Source organism: Larus michahellis, chromosome 4 (genome assembly GCF_964199755.1).
Source record: "Larus michahellis chromosome 4, bLarMic1.1, whole genome shotgun sequence".
In the NCBI taxonomy this organism is placed as follows: domain Eukaryota; kingdom Metazoa; phylum Chordata; class Aves; order Charadriiformes; family Laridae; genus Larus; species Larus michahellis.
The window spans coordinates 42,516,201-42,531,833 of record NC_133899.1 but is presented as its reverse complement, the minus strand read 5'-3'; the positions used below and the strand labels follow the sequence as shown (position 1 = coordinate 42,531,833).

Here is a 15,633-nt window from a genome sequence, read left to right as displayed (position 1 = left end):
TTTTAATAAGTCATTTACCTTTATATGGGGGTAGAGTGGTTGTTATTGCATGATATTTTTGTATTTTTTTATTATCTTATTTCACATGGCTCTGTGATTTTCACTTCTAAGCTGTTCATTCCTGCATTTGCATGTTTCTCCCTTTCAATTATGTAAGAAAAACCTTTACTTTGTTTCAAAAATCAGTGCATTTTGTCATGTTTCCATGTCCCAATGCTTCCATGCATCCAGTTTATCCAGCATGGGGAATTTCAGCTCTGTCTTTAAGTTTACATTTGAAGCTGAGGATGTTAACTTACAAGGTAAGTTAGGAAAGAGTGAGCCGTCCATTTAGAATAAAGTGAAAGGTTCTCTCACAATTATAAAAATCTAGATCACTTTTGTAAAGTTAAATTGACATTTTACCTTTTAAAAATGGAGCTATCTTTCTTGAAGCATGGGTTTATTTATAGTGATTTCTGTGATGCAACATACTGGCCAGTGTTTACTGTGAGTTGGTAGATCACTACAGGTCTTCTACCGTACTTAAAACATAAAAACTTTAGCACATATCTCACGTATCTTTATGGGCAAAAGTGATGTTTTGCTGTACCTTCTGTGAGACAAACATAGTATTACTGTGAATTTTTCATCTGACTAGAGTCAAAATCTTTCACTGCATTGTCAGAAATAGCAGTATGATGAGCAATACTTTCACAGCATATCGTTTCCTCCATTTCTTTCAAAGTAGTGTAATTTTAGGTGAGTGTATAGGTATACATCTATGATTATTCTAGCCTTGCATATTTTTCATGTCCTTGCATCAGCTATCCTGCTTTGCTAAGGAATTCGACTGAAAAAAATATGACTTTCTACATTAAAGAAAAAGTAATCTGTTTTTGAAATAATCCAGAGAAATGTATAAGAGAGAGAAAGGAGTAGAATCTGAAATATTTATTAAAAAAACCCCTACAGCAAAGGCTAAGAAAATATGGAACTTTTTTTTTCTACTGCTAATGTTTTCTAGTCAGTATAATAAGTGAACAGGAGTCTCACTATTTGGGAGTGTTGTGAACTCTGAATAAATACATTTTACATGTATAATAAGCCACGGTGTATGTAATTCCTGTAAGTATCATGATCTTCCATATAAAATTCATGACTTTTTGTCAAAGTGCCTTGGCCTTTAAGTTGGTTGTTGATGGTAATTACTTGCAGGTAACACTGGCAACCAATGGCAAATCTGCAGACTTCAGTGTTGTTGAAGAAGAGCCTTGGAAACGTGAAAACTAAGGGAAGAGATTCCTAGCTCCATCTTTAATAAGCCCTGAAGCTATCTCCTGGCAAAAGATACCACGATTGAAGAAGATTTCTCTTTTTTTCTGTTTAACATCTACAGTTCCTGCTCACTTAATTTCTTAACTGAAACTTAGCAAAGATCTCATCAAGTCATTGTAGTGTCTTTGCCAAGCAATGATCCATAACCATCTGTCTCCCTTGTGTTACTGTTTGGATGATCCAGCTGGAGAATTCTCCATGCAGTGCAATGTGCTCTCACCCACCTCCCCTTTCATTCAAGACACAGAGAATGTAAATGCTGCAAAATGGGAAGATCAAAGTGCCAGTACGGTTCACTACAGGGACTCAGGGTCACAAATACAGGAGAAATATAGTACTACATAAACTTTCAAGTTTTGGTGACTCTTATGGCATACCTGATCTATTTAGCACTGTATGGCTAAAATATCTTTTGAAAATGTCCATAAAGATTTCTATTTGTTGTAATAATAACAAGCACTGTATTTTTGTGCCTAGCTGTACTTTAAACTGAGCTTAGATCCAGGGACAAGATTAATGTATAGAAGTCAATAAATTATCCCAGACATTTTGTTACATCAGTACAACTAATACTTGCCAACAAGACAAGACCTTAGATTTGTATGTGCATGGGATGTATTTTTATCAGCTGTCCCAGGGCAGGTGCAGCCTTTATTGTACGATGGGGCTGTGCTGCTTTGTGACCACAATGCATCGTATAATACAAGACAGTATTATTGCAGGGGTGGTCGTTCCTTCATTAAATCTGTGCCTGATGTACAAAATACAGAATACCGTGGGCTCAGTTATGCCATTCTTAATCAAAGTAGGTAGCACCTTACTATTCAGCCTGTCCACTGATGTCAGAGGGCTTCCTTATGTGGATGGGACTATTCAAGTAAGGCACGACTAAGATTGATCACGGATGTCATGATTGGGTACTTGATAATGACTTATAAACAAATTCTGAATCCATTACTCTAAGAAAGGGAGAGTTTTTGAATGTGATCATCAGTTGCATTTGTTATGAAGTGAAAGCCATCTTTCAGGTATGCGTCATATTTCAGAGAATGGCTAAATCCTGAATTCATTGCAAAGCCAAATTCCATGTAAGGTTAATAGAATTTAGCCAGGGTTAGGACTGAATGAAGAATAAACCAGAATTTCAGGATTTAGATCAGTATATTGAATATACATCTCTCCCTCTCTCTTTCACAGAGTAACAATTCATATAGCTCTCTAATGTCAGAGAAGAGTTTCTTAGAGCACATGGCGTCTGAATTAATGAGATGGTGTTTTGTCAACATAATATGGCTGACTCATCCTGTCAGAAGAAATTACAGTCACAATAATCATCTTGTGAAATGTTTTTAAAGGTGCTTGTTAATACTCAGCAGTTTTAAGACACTGGTGAATGCCATTGTACTATTAGCAATGTTCTGTAGCAAAGCTGAGCCGCATGGCCTTGGGAGGCTCTACCCACAGAACAAGCTTTCTGCATTTTTTGAGGGAGCTCTCAGAGGTTCTGAGAATGAAGCAGAATATGAGCATATGGTGAACTTAAAAGTGGAGTCGAAACATTTACGGACATAGGCCATTCAGTGTCTGTGCTTAGACCTGTCAGGGGTTTAAACAGGAATAATGTGTTAACTGTAGAGTTTGGCTCTGTAGAAGCTATTAAAATATAAATATAAGCTGCTTTTGCTCATCTGCATTCATATAAATATCTACAAAAACGCACATAGACCTGAACCAGCCAAGGCTACTTGCATGATTAATGATGTGAAAGATCAAGTCCGTTGTCAGAGTATCCCTCATTTAAGCATTTGTTGTTCTGGAATATTTTTCTTGCCATTGTATTTTTGTCCTCACTTGCATGCCATGGCTACAATCCTAAGCAAAATGGCCTATATAAATTAACAAATATTGAACCACTGTGAATTCTATGGGCCTCTACCATTTATTAGAGGTGGAGAACATTTCCAGAGGCCTCCTGAAGCATCTTGAGGCTTTTTTTTTGAGGGATGGAATTATAGGATATTCAGAGAAGTGATAGGCAGGTTGTCTTCTCTTTTCTTCAGTAATTGGTATTAGCATACCCAGAGTTAACCTATAGCTAGCTGCTGCTTCTCCCGGTTTGCATTCAAAGACATTTTTACCATGGGGTTATGTGCCAGAAATGTGCCTGAGACGGTGTGTAGGTACTCCAAAATGTTCCGTATTCCGAGAATGCTGGCTCACATTAAGTGAAATTTGCTGTGACTTGGTTGGTAGTTATATCCAAAAATAACACACAGTGTTTACTCTGGTTTATATCCAGCATTCTCGAGCTGTTTCATGGCACAGCTCGCCCACTGATAGGTGACTTTCCATCCTCTTCATTGTAGCAGTTTCTTAGGATTAGCCACACCACTTTCTTGCCTTGAAAGTACCTTTAGAAAACTGGCCTGCACACTTTTAGCTGTCATTTGAAACCATTTAGCAGTTGGAAACAAATAGGAATGCCAGCAACATGTGACTAGGCAGCTCCACAAAATTACATGTTGAGAAACACTTAGCATATGCTTATACTTATCCACTTGGGACGTACTGTCCTTTGAAGAGTGCTTCTTTGGATGGAGACAAGGGGAGGAAGGAATGAGATGCTAGAGAAACCCCACCCACATAAGGGAGAATAAATTTGGGTCTTTTGATAGGACTGGAATAGCAGACTGTGATTTTAAAATAGTAATTCTGTAGATACAGTAACTCAGGGACGATTCACAAGATAATTACAATGGTATTTCTCTATTTAAATGTGGATGTGGGAGAAGGAGAAATGTTGGTTTTGGTGTACTCCTCTGCTTTTAGCCTGAATGAATATTTAATACAGTGTTACTCCAGCGCAGCACTATATTTAACCATCAAAAAGCTTTCAGTTTCTCTGGGAAAATTTAAGTCACTCTTGGCTTGCATTTCTTGATTTGCTCATTCCACATGAGGCTGGGTTGCTATTTAACTAAATAAACAGAAAATAACCCAGGGACTGACCACTTCAGCTAATACAAGGTTTCAGCAGGCAGCGCTGGTTACTGGCCAGTCCCTTTTTAGTTTCACCAGGAGTGTCGATGCATTAATTTGCACCTGGCAAATCTTTTGTATTTGTTCGCAGTGCTGGGGTGGCAAAGTTAAAGGAAAAGCACAGTGGAAAGTGATTTGTTTTCTCTGTAGTTCTAAACAAATTAACATTTCTTTCTACATTCTTCTTGTTTGCTGCTCTGTCAGTTCCCCCCACCCATGTCTGTTCAACTGTGATATCCTTTTCACAGCACACTAGCACGTGGAAAAGTCTAGACCAGGCAAAGACTCAGTTAATTGCACGCTTAATTAACTACATGCTTATGCATTTGCTTTATGCGTTTACTGCTGCAGCTAGGTCGGCATGCTCTGAGTATCTGTTCATTGAAACGAAAGCACACTGTTCGTTAAAACTGTAGGAGAGGGTGGAGCCCTTTGCCACTGAATGTTTCTTCATTGCTTCCCTTAGAAGACAGAGGCTACACCAGCATTATAAGAAGCATGCGTGGGTCTTATACACGAAGGTGCTTCAAATAGGTAGGGGATAAGCCTTTAGAACCATATTATGGGATGTGCTCCTTCCTTTTGAATCAGTGTGAAACTCAGTATGTCTCTGAAAAACTGTGTTTGCTGTAGTAAAACCTGTGCTTGCAATGCTCTGACTACATGAAAGCCTCACTGAGATCTATGGGAGTCACAGGCTTCCAGGAAAGGTCAAGTCCCTTCCTGTCTCTGTCTTATTGTGAAATAAGACATTTCACAATCCTATCCTAGGGAATAGTCTTTGTCTACTATTTATAATGATATTGAGTCTCACATTCAGAAGATTTCTGCCAAGATGCTTCTTTTTTGCCTAATTTTGTCTATGCTGAAAGTCCAGCAATGAACTTAAAACTCAGCACAAAAATAAGGATCACTATCAGTATGTTTTTTTCCATTTCTTCCTTGAGATACAGCTGATCTCCATTTCTTTCTCAAAGCACATGGAATTCCAAACTTTTTGCCACTTTAAAATGAATGAGTAATAAAGATTTCTGATTTGTTTTCCATCCTCCCAGCATCATTAGTTTTCCATCAGTAGATACTCAGAAGAGCAAACTGTTCATCTGAGAAGCTGCAGCAACAGTGTTTGAACACATTTATTCTGGCAACTGCCTGGATTTTCTTTGCTTCCTCGCCTTCCCTTGTGTTGCAGCATTGTAGCAATACAGCAGCAATGGCACAAATCCCCAAAACCACAGGCAGTATTAAACCTCACCGCTGACAGTCACTTCTGTAATTATCTTTAAAAGGGCTCTGAGCTTTAGTACCACGCTAGAAGAACCCTTTTGTGAAGATGTAAAGGTATAACTGTTTCTCATTTCATTCAGTTCCATTCGTCTATTTTTATTGCTGCATTTGAATTAATTTACAGACAGATAAATAAGAGCACTTTATAAAAATGTACTGTAATATTAATCTGTTATGAGCCAGAAGACTATGCTTGATTTTATTATTGTGACTTCTAAGGCCACAATTAAGATATTTTTCCTATTCACAACAATTTATTGTGGTGTATAGTATTAGGTGTGTAGTCCATTGGGACAATTCACCTCGGCTGTAATTCACCATATAAGACTATGGAGAAGCTCCTGTTCCCAGCAGAAAGCACTCTTGGGAAGATGAGTTATTTTCTTCTCTCCAATCATATTGATGACTCTGAAGGAAAAATATGTACCCAATTTCCTTTGTCTGAATAACGATATATAGAGTGTAGCTTCAAGTACTGAAAAAAAAAAAGAAAAAAAAAAGGAATTGCAATACTGAAGTGTCAAAGAAGGCAGTCCAGCTGTAAACATTGTTCAGCTTCGCCTTATTTTTGGAAGTGTTACGTTCTTGCTCACAATTTACCTGAAACAATGTATTTGATGTATATTCCTTCCAAAGTCATTGATCTTTCTTCCCACATAGACACCAAGGCTGTGTGTCTCCGTGGTCCTCAGACAAAGCGCGGACTCTGCAGTTCTGCATACCTAAGGCAGGATTCCCAATAAAGTCCCCAGCAATAGTGCCTGGGAACAGACTGCACAATGGGTGCCTCCCTCACTTTTTCCTCCTAATGATGTTTGATGTTAAATTGAAATCTGCTGCTATGAATGAGTCAAACCGTTGCTGATGCTGAGGTGCTGGTAATTCTTATATGAGTGGGCTCCCTGGCACAAGGCTCTGAGGAACCATCCCTCGCACGTGCCCACCATCCCAGAAACACCTTCCCCCTGCTCAGGGGCAGCCTGGTGACTTCCCACTACTGAGTTTATACAACTGCTAACAGATAAGATGGTTGTGCACTTGCAACTATGAGTTTTACGGAAAACACAGGCTCCAAACATTGAAAAAACCTAGAACATATGACTGAGGCACTGAGTAGGTCTCTACTACTGCAGGATGGAAATAAACAACATGTAGGCTAATGTAGGATTTGGGAAGGCAAGAAGGTTTGTGAGATTTCTCACTTCATCCAACTGTTTCTCCCCTTTTGCTTCTAACTACATTCTGCTGCAGAGCCAATGCTGATCAATGCCAGTGTCCAATCCTTCTAGTCTCATTTTTCAAAATTCAGGAGTTCTGTAATTGTTTTTAATGATGCTCTGTGCTGCACACCATTACACAAAGGGAAACTGTCATAGGCAGCATCACACATCCTGGATTGCCTGGTATCTGTATATTGCTTTCTACATGAATAGTATAGTTTGCAGGGATTTTTGTATCATTATTTTCTAATTTTTTTTCTACAGTTTTTCAAAGACTGTATGCAAACTGTGTTTACAAATTGATTTTGCAGTCAGTATTGTAGATTTTAGGCTTGTGAGTTCTTGTGTACTACAGGTTGTCCTTCCTTCTTAAAGACAATTGCATACACTTCCATCCAACGTATCCTGCTCCTTTCTTAAATATATCCCATTTCCTATGATCTGGTGTGAATTCTAGCTTGTAGAATGCACGAGGACAAAGCTGCATATGTATTTGTATTGTTAAACATTATATGCTCAATACTGATTTAGTCATTAATACAGGTTTTAGGGATTTGTACTTGTTCTCTGGAAACTACAGTGTAGACTGAACTAAATTACCTCGTGCCTGTAATTTACAGACACACTAATATTTTCTTATACTTTTTTCTATATGACCATACAAGGTAGGGGGATAATCCATTAATGATGACCTGTACCTTAGAACAAAACCAGCTTTCTTATAACATTTAGGATTGATGAAATATTTTTGTGTTTAGTGATGAATTATAAACAAAGCACAAAATGTGAGAAGCAAATAGGAGTTTCAAGATGTCCTTAAATGCTGCAGTTCATTATGGAACAGTGTTATAATAATCTGAACAATCTTCTAGATTGACTGTCTTGGACAATCGTCCCTCATTTTTCCTGGTGTTACCTTTGCCAAATCCTGCAGTTCTTTTTTAGGATCGGATCACGCATAATTGACTGACTCAGAATAGAGCTTATAGAAAACTGGAGATCTGGGTAGGCAAAAAAATATGTTATCAGGTACCCAGTCTGCCTTGCTACAATACAGCGTATGTGAGTTCAGCCTGTGGAAAGAGTTCATGATTTGGCCACCTACCTTTGCCTTCTTGAAAAGGGACCAACCACCATGGGACCAGTGTAATTGGGTAGCATCCTCCTGCTTTTTTATGCGTTTTGAGGAGAACAACCACTATATTTTTTGACCTGGACAAGTGAGACCTGCTTCTCTATTATGGTCATCTGTTCATCACTGGGCAAATACCTGTTGGCATTAAGGCTGTGGTTATAATAATTTCTATTTAATTAACAAGGAACTGTTTTTAGAGGAATAAAAATAAATTAATATAAATATTCATAACTATTACATCACAAAATATCTTTTATGTCCTACTAGCTCTTTGACTGTGATTCAAAACATTGAATATCAAGTAGTGCTGTCCCAGTGTGACTGAGTATCTCTTCAACTATTCAGAAATCTATGGGGCCATGTTATTCTGCTGAGGTTTTGGAGAATAAATTTCTAGTAGATATACATGTAGGAAGTGTTGATATATCCTTGTATTTTAATCTCTTTTTTTTGTATTTTAAATCAGATGTACCAGGTATTATCTTAATAGGAACCACAGGTAGAATAGTGCTGAGTTACTAATAGCTGTAAAACCTTCTTGATACTAGTTTTGACAATTTATTGAAGCATGATGTCCAGTGCCTCTCTGCACTTAGTGTAGATAACGTAGCTATCAACATTTTCAACAATTTCAGTGAAATGATGTATACAGTATGTGTAGCAGTGCTTTAATTTAATTGAATTGATTTCTGTGTATTGAGCCATAGTAGAAAACTAGACTGTCTTTTAAAGTTCTGTTCTACTTTCTGTTTTTCATTTGTATCTGGATTTGTTTCCTTTTGGCCATTCAACTGATTAGGTTCCACAGCGTAGTAACCGCTTTATCTGTCTGTTACGGAGTATCCTGTTCTGATAACAGTCAGAATCATGTATGCAGCCAGCTTCTTGTAAATATGTTATTTTTAGTTTTCAGCTATCTAACCAGTGTGGTATGTGTTAGTACCTGCATGTGCATAGTTCCCTGGCAGTGAGTGAAAGCGATCCCAGCATAGATTTGCTGCCTTGTGAATGCAGTTGTTATGACATTAAGAATTAATGTTCACCTAGAATGATTAGTTTCTGGTTTGTTTTATTCTTGTCTGCTTGAAATGTTGGAACGCTCTATCACCAGAAGTTTAGTACGTCACTGTTTAAATTGGCAAAATGAATAAGGGGAGATCGATCTAACTTCATTCCCGCTAAATGCCGCGGCTGCTTTTGACACTTCGTGCACCGTGTACCATTCAGCCTTTAGTCACATCATGGCATCGGGGGATATCTCTGAGTCACTTCCAGTTCCTCCTTGCCACAGACGCCAGCAAAGCAAGTGCAGTCACAGGGCTGTGACTGGGCAAGGCTGCAGGCAGCAGGGGGCTGCCAGTTCTCTACAGAGTGCCCGAGAAGTCAAAGTAGGAACCTCTGCTTCATCCCTTTGGCAGGAACAGTCTCTGAGAAAGATGAATACGCTCCTGGTATGCTGTTTCTTTCATTGGTAAAAAAGGGTCTTAATAGTTCGTGGAAATTAAATGCAAAGCTAAATGTTTCTTGAGCGACTGTAGTTGTTGCACAGGCCTGTAATTTACATAAAGCATGTCTGATCATGAAACAGACATATGAACTGTATAGTCAGTGACAAAAATCTGAAATCAGGGCTACAGTTCAGCTCTGTGAGAAAATAAGACCTTTCTGGGGCAAAACCTGAAGGTGGTTCTCAAAGAGCTCGGGGCAGCAAGAAGCAGCTGATTCATTCCTAAATACCCTGGGCCTGGATCTCATAAATATAATCCTCCCGTGTAAGCTGAAAGAGATCAAAATCAGGTCCCAAAGCCCAGGGCGTATCCTGCTTCGTGAGCCGCATTACGACGCCTCAGTATGAATTGCACACTACTTATCCACCAGCCCTTGCCCCCTCTTGAAAGTGACCAGGCACGAGCTGGATTGTTTTGACATGTTTCGTGTAAAAAGAATAAAAAGGAAGAGGGATAAGGTTGGTCTTTTCCTTACACTCAAAAAGTTCCGCAATTTTGAAATGACAGACTGTACAGTATCTATAGCACAGTTTGTTTCAAAACTAGTGAATGCAGATGATAAATTGTCTCCCAACTCTGGGCTCTGTTCTTGTATATGTTAGTTGGAATGCCTCGAAAACTGAGTCTATTTTTGTAGTTCAGATCCTTTCCTCCTTAAAACGATTGGTAGTCATTTGTTTTTAATGCTTTCTTACAGTGTGAACAGATTTTTGTAACTTTCATGTATAAAACAAGCTAGACATTCTTTCTATGCTGGAAATAGTCGTGAATATAATATTTCACTAAGTGTTGTACCTCTTATGTACATATCATCAATAAATGTTGATTCATAATTTTCATGGCTTATATCTGTGAGTTTTAATGCCAGCCTGGGCTCAATATGGGAATGCTTTGGGTAGGAGTTTAGTTTTGGGTAGGAGTTACACTCTCACAGCAGTCTGTTGTGAGAGGCTGCCTCTTCTGAAAACTGCAGGCAGGGTAGAAGATGGACCTGACTTTGCCAAAGCATTAGAAAATCTCACCCCCCACTGTATCCTCCAAATATTCCAGGGTGCTGCCTGCAACTGAGCTCATTTGCCACAAAGGTCAGGATGCACTAACTACAGTTCTGGGCAATGAAGTCTAGAGAAGTGGGAAGAGATGTTAGAAGAAGAGGAGGAGGATACAATGCAATGGTTGCAGTTGCTTTGGAAACCTACTTCACTCTCCTGGCTGCTAAAAAATAAATCTCTTCCTCGTAGCCTTTCTAAAAAAATAATAAATAAAGCCTGTAGCTGAGCCCTTGGAACACTTTGTAGAGAAATCAACTCTATTTAATACCTGAATTAAGAGATGCTCATGGAGTGCCCAGAGGACTGGCGGTTGCTAGGTATGGAGAGAATGCTCCAACATTTATGCTCAGAGTAGCACACGGTACAGAAATAGCCTAACTACCGCTGTGGGATCAAGACACGTAACCAAAACCCATCTTGTGAGGTTTAACAGTCTGCACAAACCTGGGCTTACTTCTTTCTAATCTAACCAAGGCCAGCATCCACTTGAGGAGTTTCCAAAGAAAATCCAGGCATGGCAGGAAGTGGCTTTGGCAGCACTTCACCTGGCGATCCGCCCTCTGAGTCAGTAACGAACCAAGTCCTGATGCCGTGCTAGGAAGATCTTAGGGCAAAAGATAAATCTGAGGCCCTGGCTATCTGTTGCCATTTCTGTACCATGTTGCCGCTTTCTGCCGGAGGTGGAAACTTCCTGATCTGGCCTCATTAACAACAGCTGTTAATAAGTGCATGCTACTGAAGTTTGTTGTGCTCAGGATTCCCCATTGTTTACATATTTTGTGCGCCCTGTGTACATTCAAATTCCTTCCATAAAAGATGGTTATTCTTTTGTTACACATCATGCCAAAAAGTTTGAAATGGAAGGCTTGACGCTGTGACCTATGTTTGTTGCTTTTTTCAAAGCAATGTTTCTGCAAAAATGACCTAAAAAAAACCCAACACATGCAGGAACCAATTCTGCAGTTATGAGAAGTTGTCCCTTTTGAAAATACCTACCCCAAAGGCTGATCCTCTAAGCCCCCGCAAACTCCTTGTGTTTTCTCTTTTATAAGAAAAATATTATTTCAGGCGTGTCTTTGTATCTGGAATGTGTCCCTCTCTACTTTTGCTATAAGGTGCTATAAAAGGCAGTGAGTCATGAACCATTGGCCCATATTAAGAAATATTTTTATATCCCCTCTCAGGCATGAAAGAAAAAAATGAGAGAACACTTCAGGGCTGCTAAAGCTTAAACAGCCTTCTTTGTATTAGATAGTACATGTAAACAGGACAGGGATATGAAAGAAACAGGTGGCCCCAACTGACAGTGTTTTAGAAGGAAAACAACATTAAAAGTGACACTCAGTTGGGCCAGCAAGAGTTATTTGCAGGAAGCGCGCCAGCAGGGTTTAGTGCCACGGTGCCGCTGAAGCTCTTCCGAGCTGTGCAGAGCCCTGTGCAGGCATACAAAGCTGAGGCGGCTTCACCGCTTTGGCGGGTGGCTGTCTGCTTGTCGCGGGGACGGCATGCAATGAAAGCACTCTGCCGCTACAGCAGGTGCAGGAAGGAAACTAGATTACGTGCAAGATCAGGTCTTGCGGTCGTGGGGGCGTTAGCAAGGCAGGCGGGTTCTGCAGTGATAAGCAAAACGTGTCTGTGTAGGCAGATAAATTACAAAGCTGACTGCTGCCCACCAAAACTCACAGGGATGGGATCTGAAGGAATTAAACCTCACACTGTTTATGGTGCTTCTGCAGTACACGGACAAGTATTTAAGAAAGCAGCCTAAGGTCTGCTCTCCTTTCCTGTAGTCATTTATAAGACTGATATACCTCAATTTGGCCGTTTTCTTACTGGGGCGCCCTAAGGTGCTCCATCGATCACTCTCCTGTGGTCCACAGACACCATTTGAGAAATGCTGCCATAGAGATGTGCAAGTGAGAAAAGACGGCTGACTCCCAACTCTGAAGGGGAAAGAAGAGGGACCAGGCTAGGAAATTCACTCAAAATTCATTCAACTGTTTCACCTTATGCTACCGGTATTACCTAACTTGCCAGGATCAAATAAACCTTTTTCGCATACTTTTTAGCAATGATTTTTGAAGGCACTATTCCACGTGAATGAAGATTGCTCTAAAAAAGGCCCCCTGAGGAAGACCGGCACCTTTGCTGTTAATCAGCAGCAGGCCGACCCTCTGAGCTGTCTCTGAACCTCATTTCTCCTATTTTTGACTGTCACGTAACCGATGGGTAGGCTTTATATCTGTCCTCTGCGCAGGGAGGGAAGTCACCCTTCTTGAACAAAGGGTATGTTTGGTTTTTAAGTCACTAGCTGAACAAACAAGCGTCCTTATCTAGTGTTCATTTCAGACTTTCTCTTGATGACTGAAAGAAACATTAATTAGAAAATGAACCACAAAATAACTGCAGGGAAGTCGCCGATAACTATGAACTTGTCTTTGCTGGTGAACGTAATGACCCACTGCTGCGAAACAAAACATACTTAATTGAGTGGATCATCGTAAACCAGTGTTACAGTAAAACAACCCCCATGTACTTGCACACCAGGCTACAGATAGAAAGGCAGCAGTTAGACGCAAGTTTCCAGTGCTTGAACAAAGACAAAACAGTCAATCATTTGGAGATCCAAAAATCAAAACGCACCCAATAACTTTTTGGGTTCATTTTAAGATTTTAAAGAAAGATCTTGAAGATTTTCAAGATTTTTAAAGACTTTTTAAGATTTGCTGTGAGGCTGGTATCATTGGCAGTTGAAGTCCAGAGCACTCACAGAATACATTTCTCTCCCCTGTTGTGCTGTTGTCAGCTGAGATTCCTGTGTCTTGGATACCAGACTCAGCGATGACAGGCTCATCTTAGAAAAACTCAGGCTGAAAGACGGGCTCAGGTTGAAAGCTACTCAACACTGACTCTCTGATCTCGTTACAGGAAGGGTGCTGCTACCAATCCGCAGCAGCAGCCCTGGACCAGGTGCTTGTTACTAAAAAGGGGAGACTGATAAAAAGTGGTGAATATAAACTCAGACTTAACATCCAATCATGAGGCAAAATCTACCCAGTTTATTACTGTTTGTTCTGGGTATAATGAAAGCATGGAGTCTCGATTCCTGCGAGGAAAATGTGGTCACTGAAAATGATCCAAGCTTTTTTTTTTTCAGATTAAGCCAGAGGAAAAAAACAAAAAAAAGCCTTTTGAGTATGTGGTGCCAGAAGCTAAAGCTTGATGGCAAGTAAATTTAGATTTAAAGCTAAAACTCTGCTGTAACCAAGCCATTTATACACTGCAACATGGGACTAGCATACGGGCATTAAAGCTGACCCCACCCTGATGGCCTAAGGCAAGGCTTTCCGGCGCCGGCTACAAAATGTACAGCCTCTGGAGAAGGGATGGAAAAACGCCTTATCACACCCTTCTTTGTCATGGGTTGCTCTGGGAGTCTGAAGGAGCTCAGGACTAAGTCAGCAGACCTGGAACCTCGAGCCCCCACTGCCATATGCTGATTTTTCCACTGTCAACCTACAGGTCCCTAACTTCAGCCGTGCCTTTGGCATCGCTTACAAGGCGGCCTCTTGCCTCAGCCTTAGCACCGGAAAAAAGCTGCTGGTGAGCTGAAGTCTAACTTAGGTGAGCGTTTCAGAGTGAGACTTCTCCCTAACATTCTTAAAAATGCTTGAGGGTTTTCCAATAGATGAACTTAAATTTATGTCAGATCCTATTCGACTTGACAGATCCTATTTTACTGTAAGTTTACAAAGACATTTTTTCCAATGGAAAATAAATGACTTGTAAGAATTTTATTTTAGTACAAAGGGAAAGCTATATTATGTATTAGGCGTAGTGAGTCTTCCAAAAAATAAAGTAATTTTGCACAGCTAGATCTTCTATCTGGGATATTAGAATTAGCTAAAACTATGTCTATTTCTGAAAACAAGAAATAGTCATCCTCTCATTTCACAGTCTTTGTGGACTTCTTGTGATCCAAAACGTCGTCATTTTAATTTTTTTCTTTTTTTTTCTGAAAGAAAACACAAAACTCATTACATTCACATCAGCGTTCAATGCACAAGTTTGTGTGGCAGAGAATGTATGACCATGGGTTTCACCCACCAACTTATTCATCCAAAACCCTGTAGAGTAAGAAGTTTTAATAAAACGTTTGAGACTCCTGGAAGGTATTGCTCAGGCAAAGCCTTTCTAATGCTTGCTGGAACCATCCAGACAAAATTGAAAGAAGGGTGTGTTTGAAGTACATATGAAGCTTTCACTGCCTCTCCTTTACTTGCGCTTTAACAATAATCAGCACCTTTGAGGTCAAAGGGGCTTCTTTGACAATGGATCTGCTGCTTCAATTTCAACTTTTAAAAAAATCCCGTGCAGCAGCACAGTTGACCTACGTGGATGCCGCTGTAAGTCTGGTACTTTAAAAACAGGAAGATGAGCAAGAAGAGAAATCTTCTTGAAAACTTGCTGTTGCTAACCTTACTCCAAATGGGTGAGACAGGAAAGACAAAAATTACAGTCTCTGTGCTGTACAAAAGACACTGTTACTCATCTCTGCTAAATTTGCGCTTTGCCTCTCGTTTCTTATGGTCATAGCTGCTTACTCTCAGCATGGTGTTGGTGGGTGCCACATGCAGCATGGCACAGTAATAATGAGAAATAAGCTACCAGGAGAAAATTATTCAAAATCAGTTTGCAAATGAGGTGCTGAATGTAGAGGGTGACTTGGAGGTGGGGAGTTCACAGGAAAAGGCCAACTCTTTTTTCTTTCTCAGAGCTGTGAAACATTCAAGTGCCAAAGTCCTGGGGGTGTTGAAGGGACTTTTGCAGCAGAGCACAGAAATTTCACTCTCTTACTTCCTCTTTCAGTGACTGCATCCTCCCCCCACCCCTAATTCCCCTAGGTTCCCACCCCCAAAACACCTTTGTACAATACTTGCCAGCCCCCTAAGGAATGAGAGTTTTGTCACCCACTCCCACACAGCTGGAACTGCACCCCAAGCAAGAGCCCAGAGCAGCGTTTTTCCTGCCGCCTTTTTATTCTTTTCCCCTCCTCAGAGGAAAACCAGTCAGTG

At 40.1% G+C, this 15,633-nt stretch overlaps 1 protein-coding gene across 3 annotated transcripts in view; it reads left to right on the top strand.

Annotated features, from left to right (window-relative positions):
* Nucleotides 1-6,121, top strand: part of SLC1A2 (solute carrier family 1 member 2) — a 94,067-nt gene extending 87,946 nt beyond the window's left edge. For all 3 annotated transcript variants that reach the window (XM_074584276.1, XM_074584273.1, XM_074584275.1), the window contains one exon: nucleotides 1,198-6,121. In XM_074584276.1, coding sequence (XP_074440377.1) covers nucleotides 1,198-1,272 — 75 coding nt within the window. In that variant the 3' untranslated portion in view covers nucleotides 1,273-6,121. The remainder of the gene's footprint in view (nucleotides 1-1,197) is intronic.
* The last annotated feature ends 9,512 nt before the right edge of the window (nucleotides 6,122-15,633 follow it).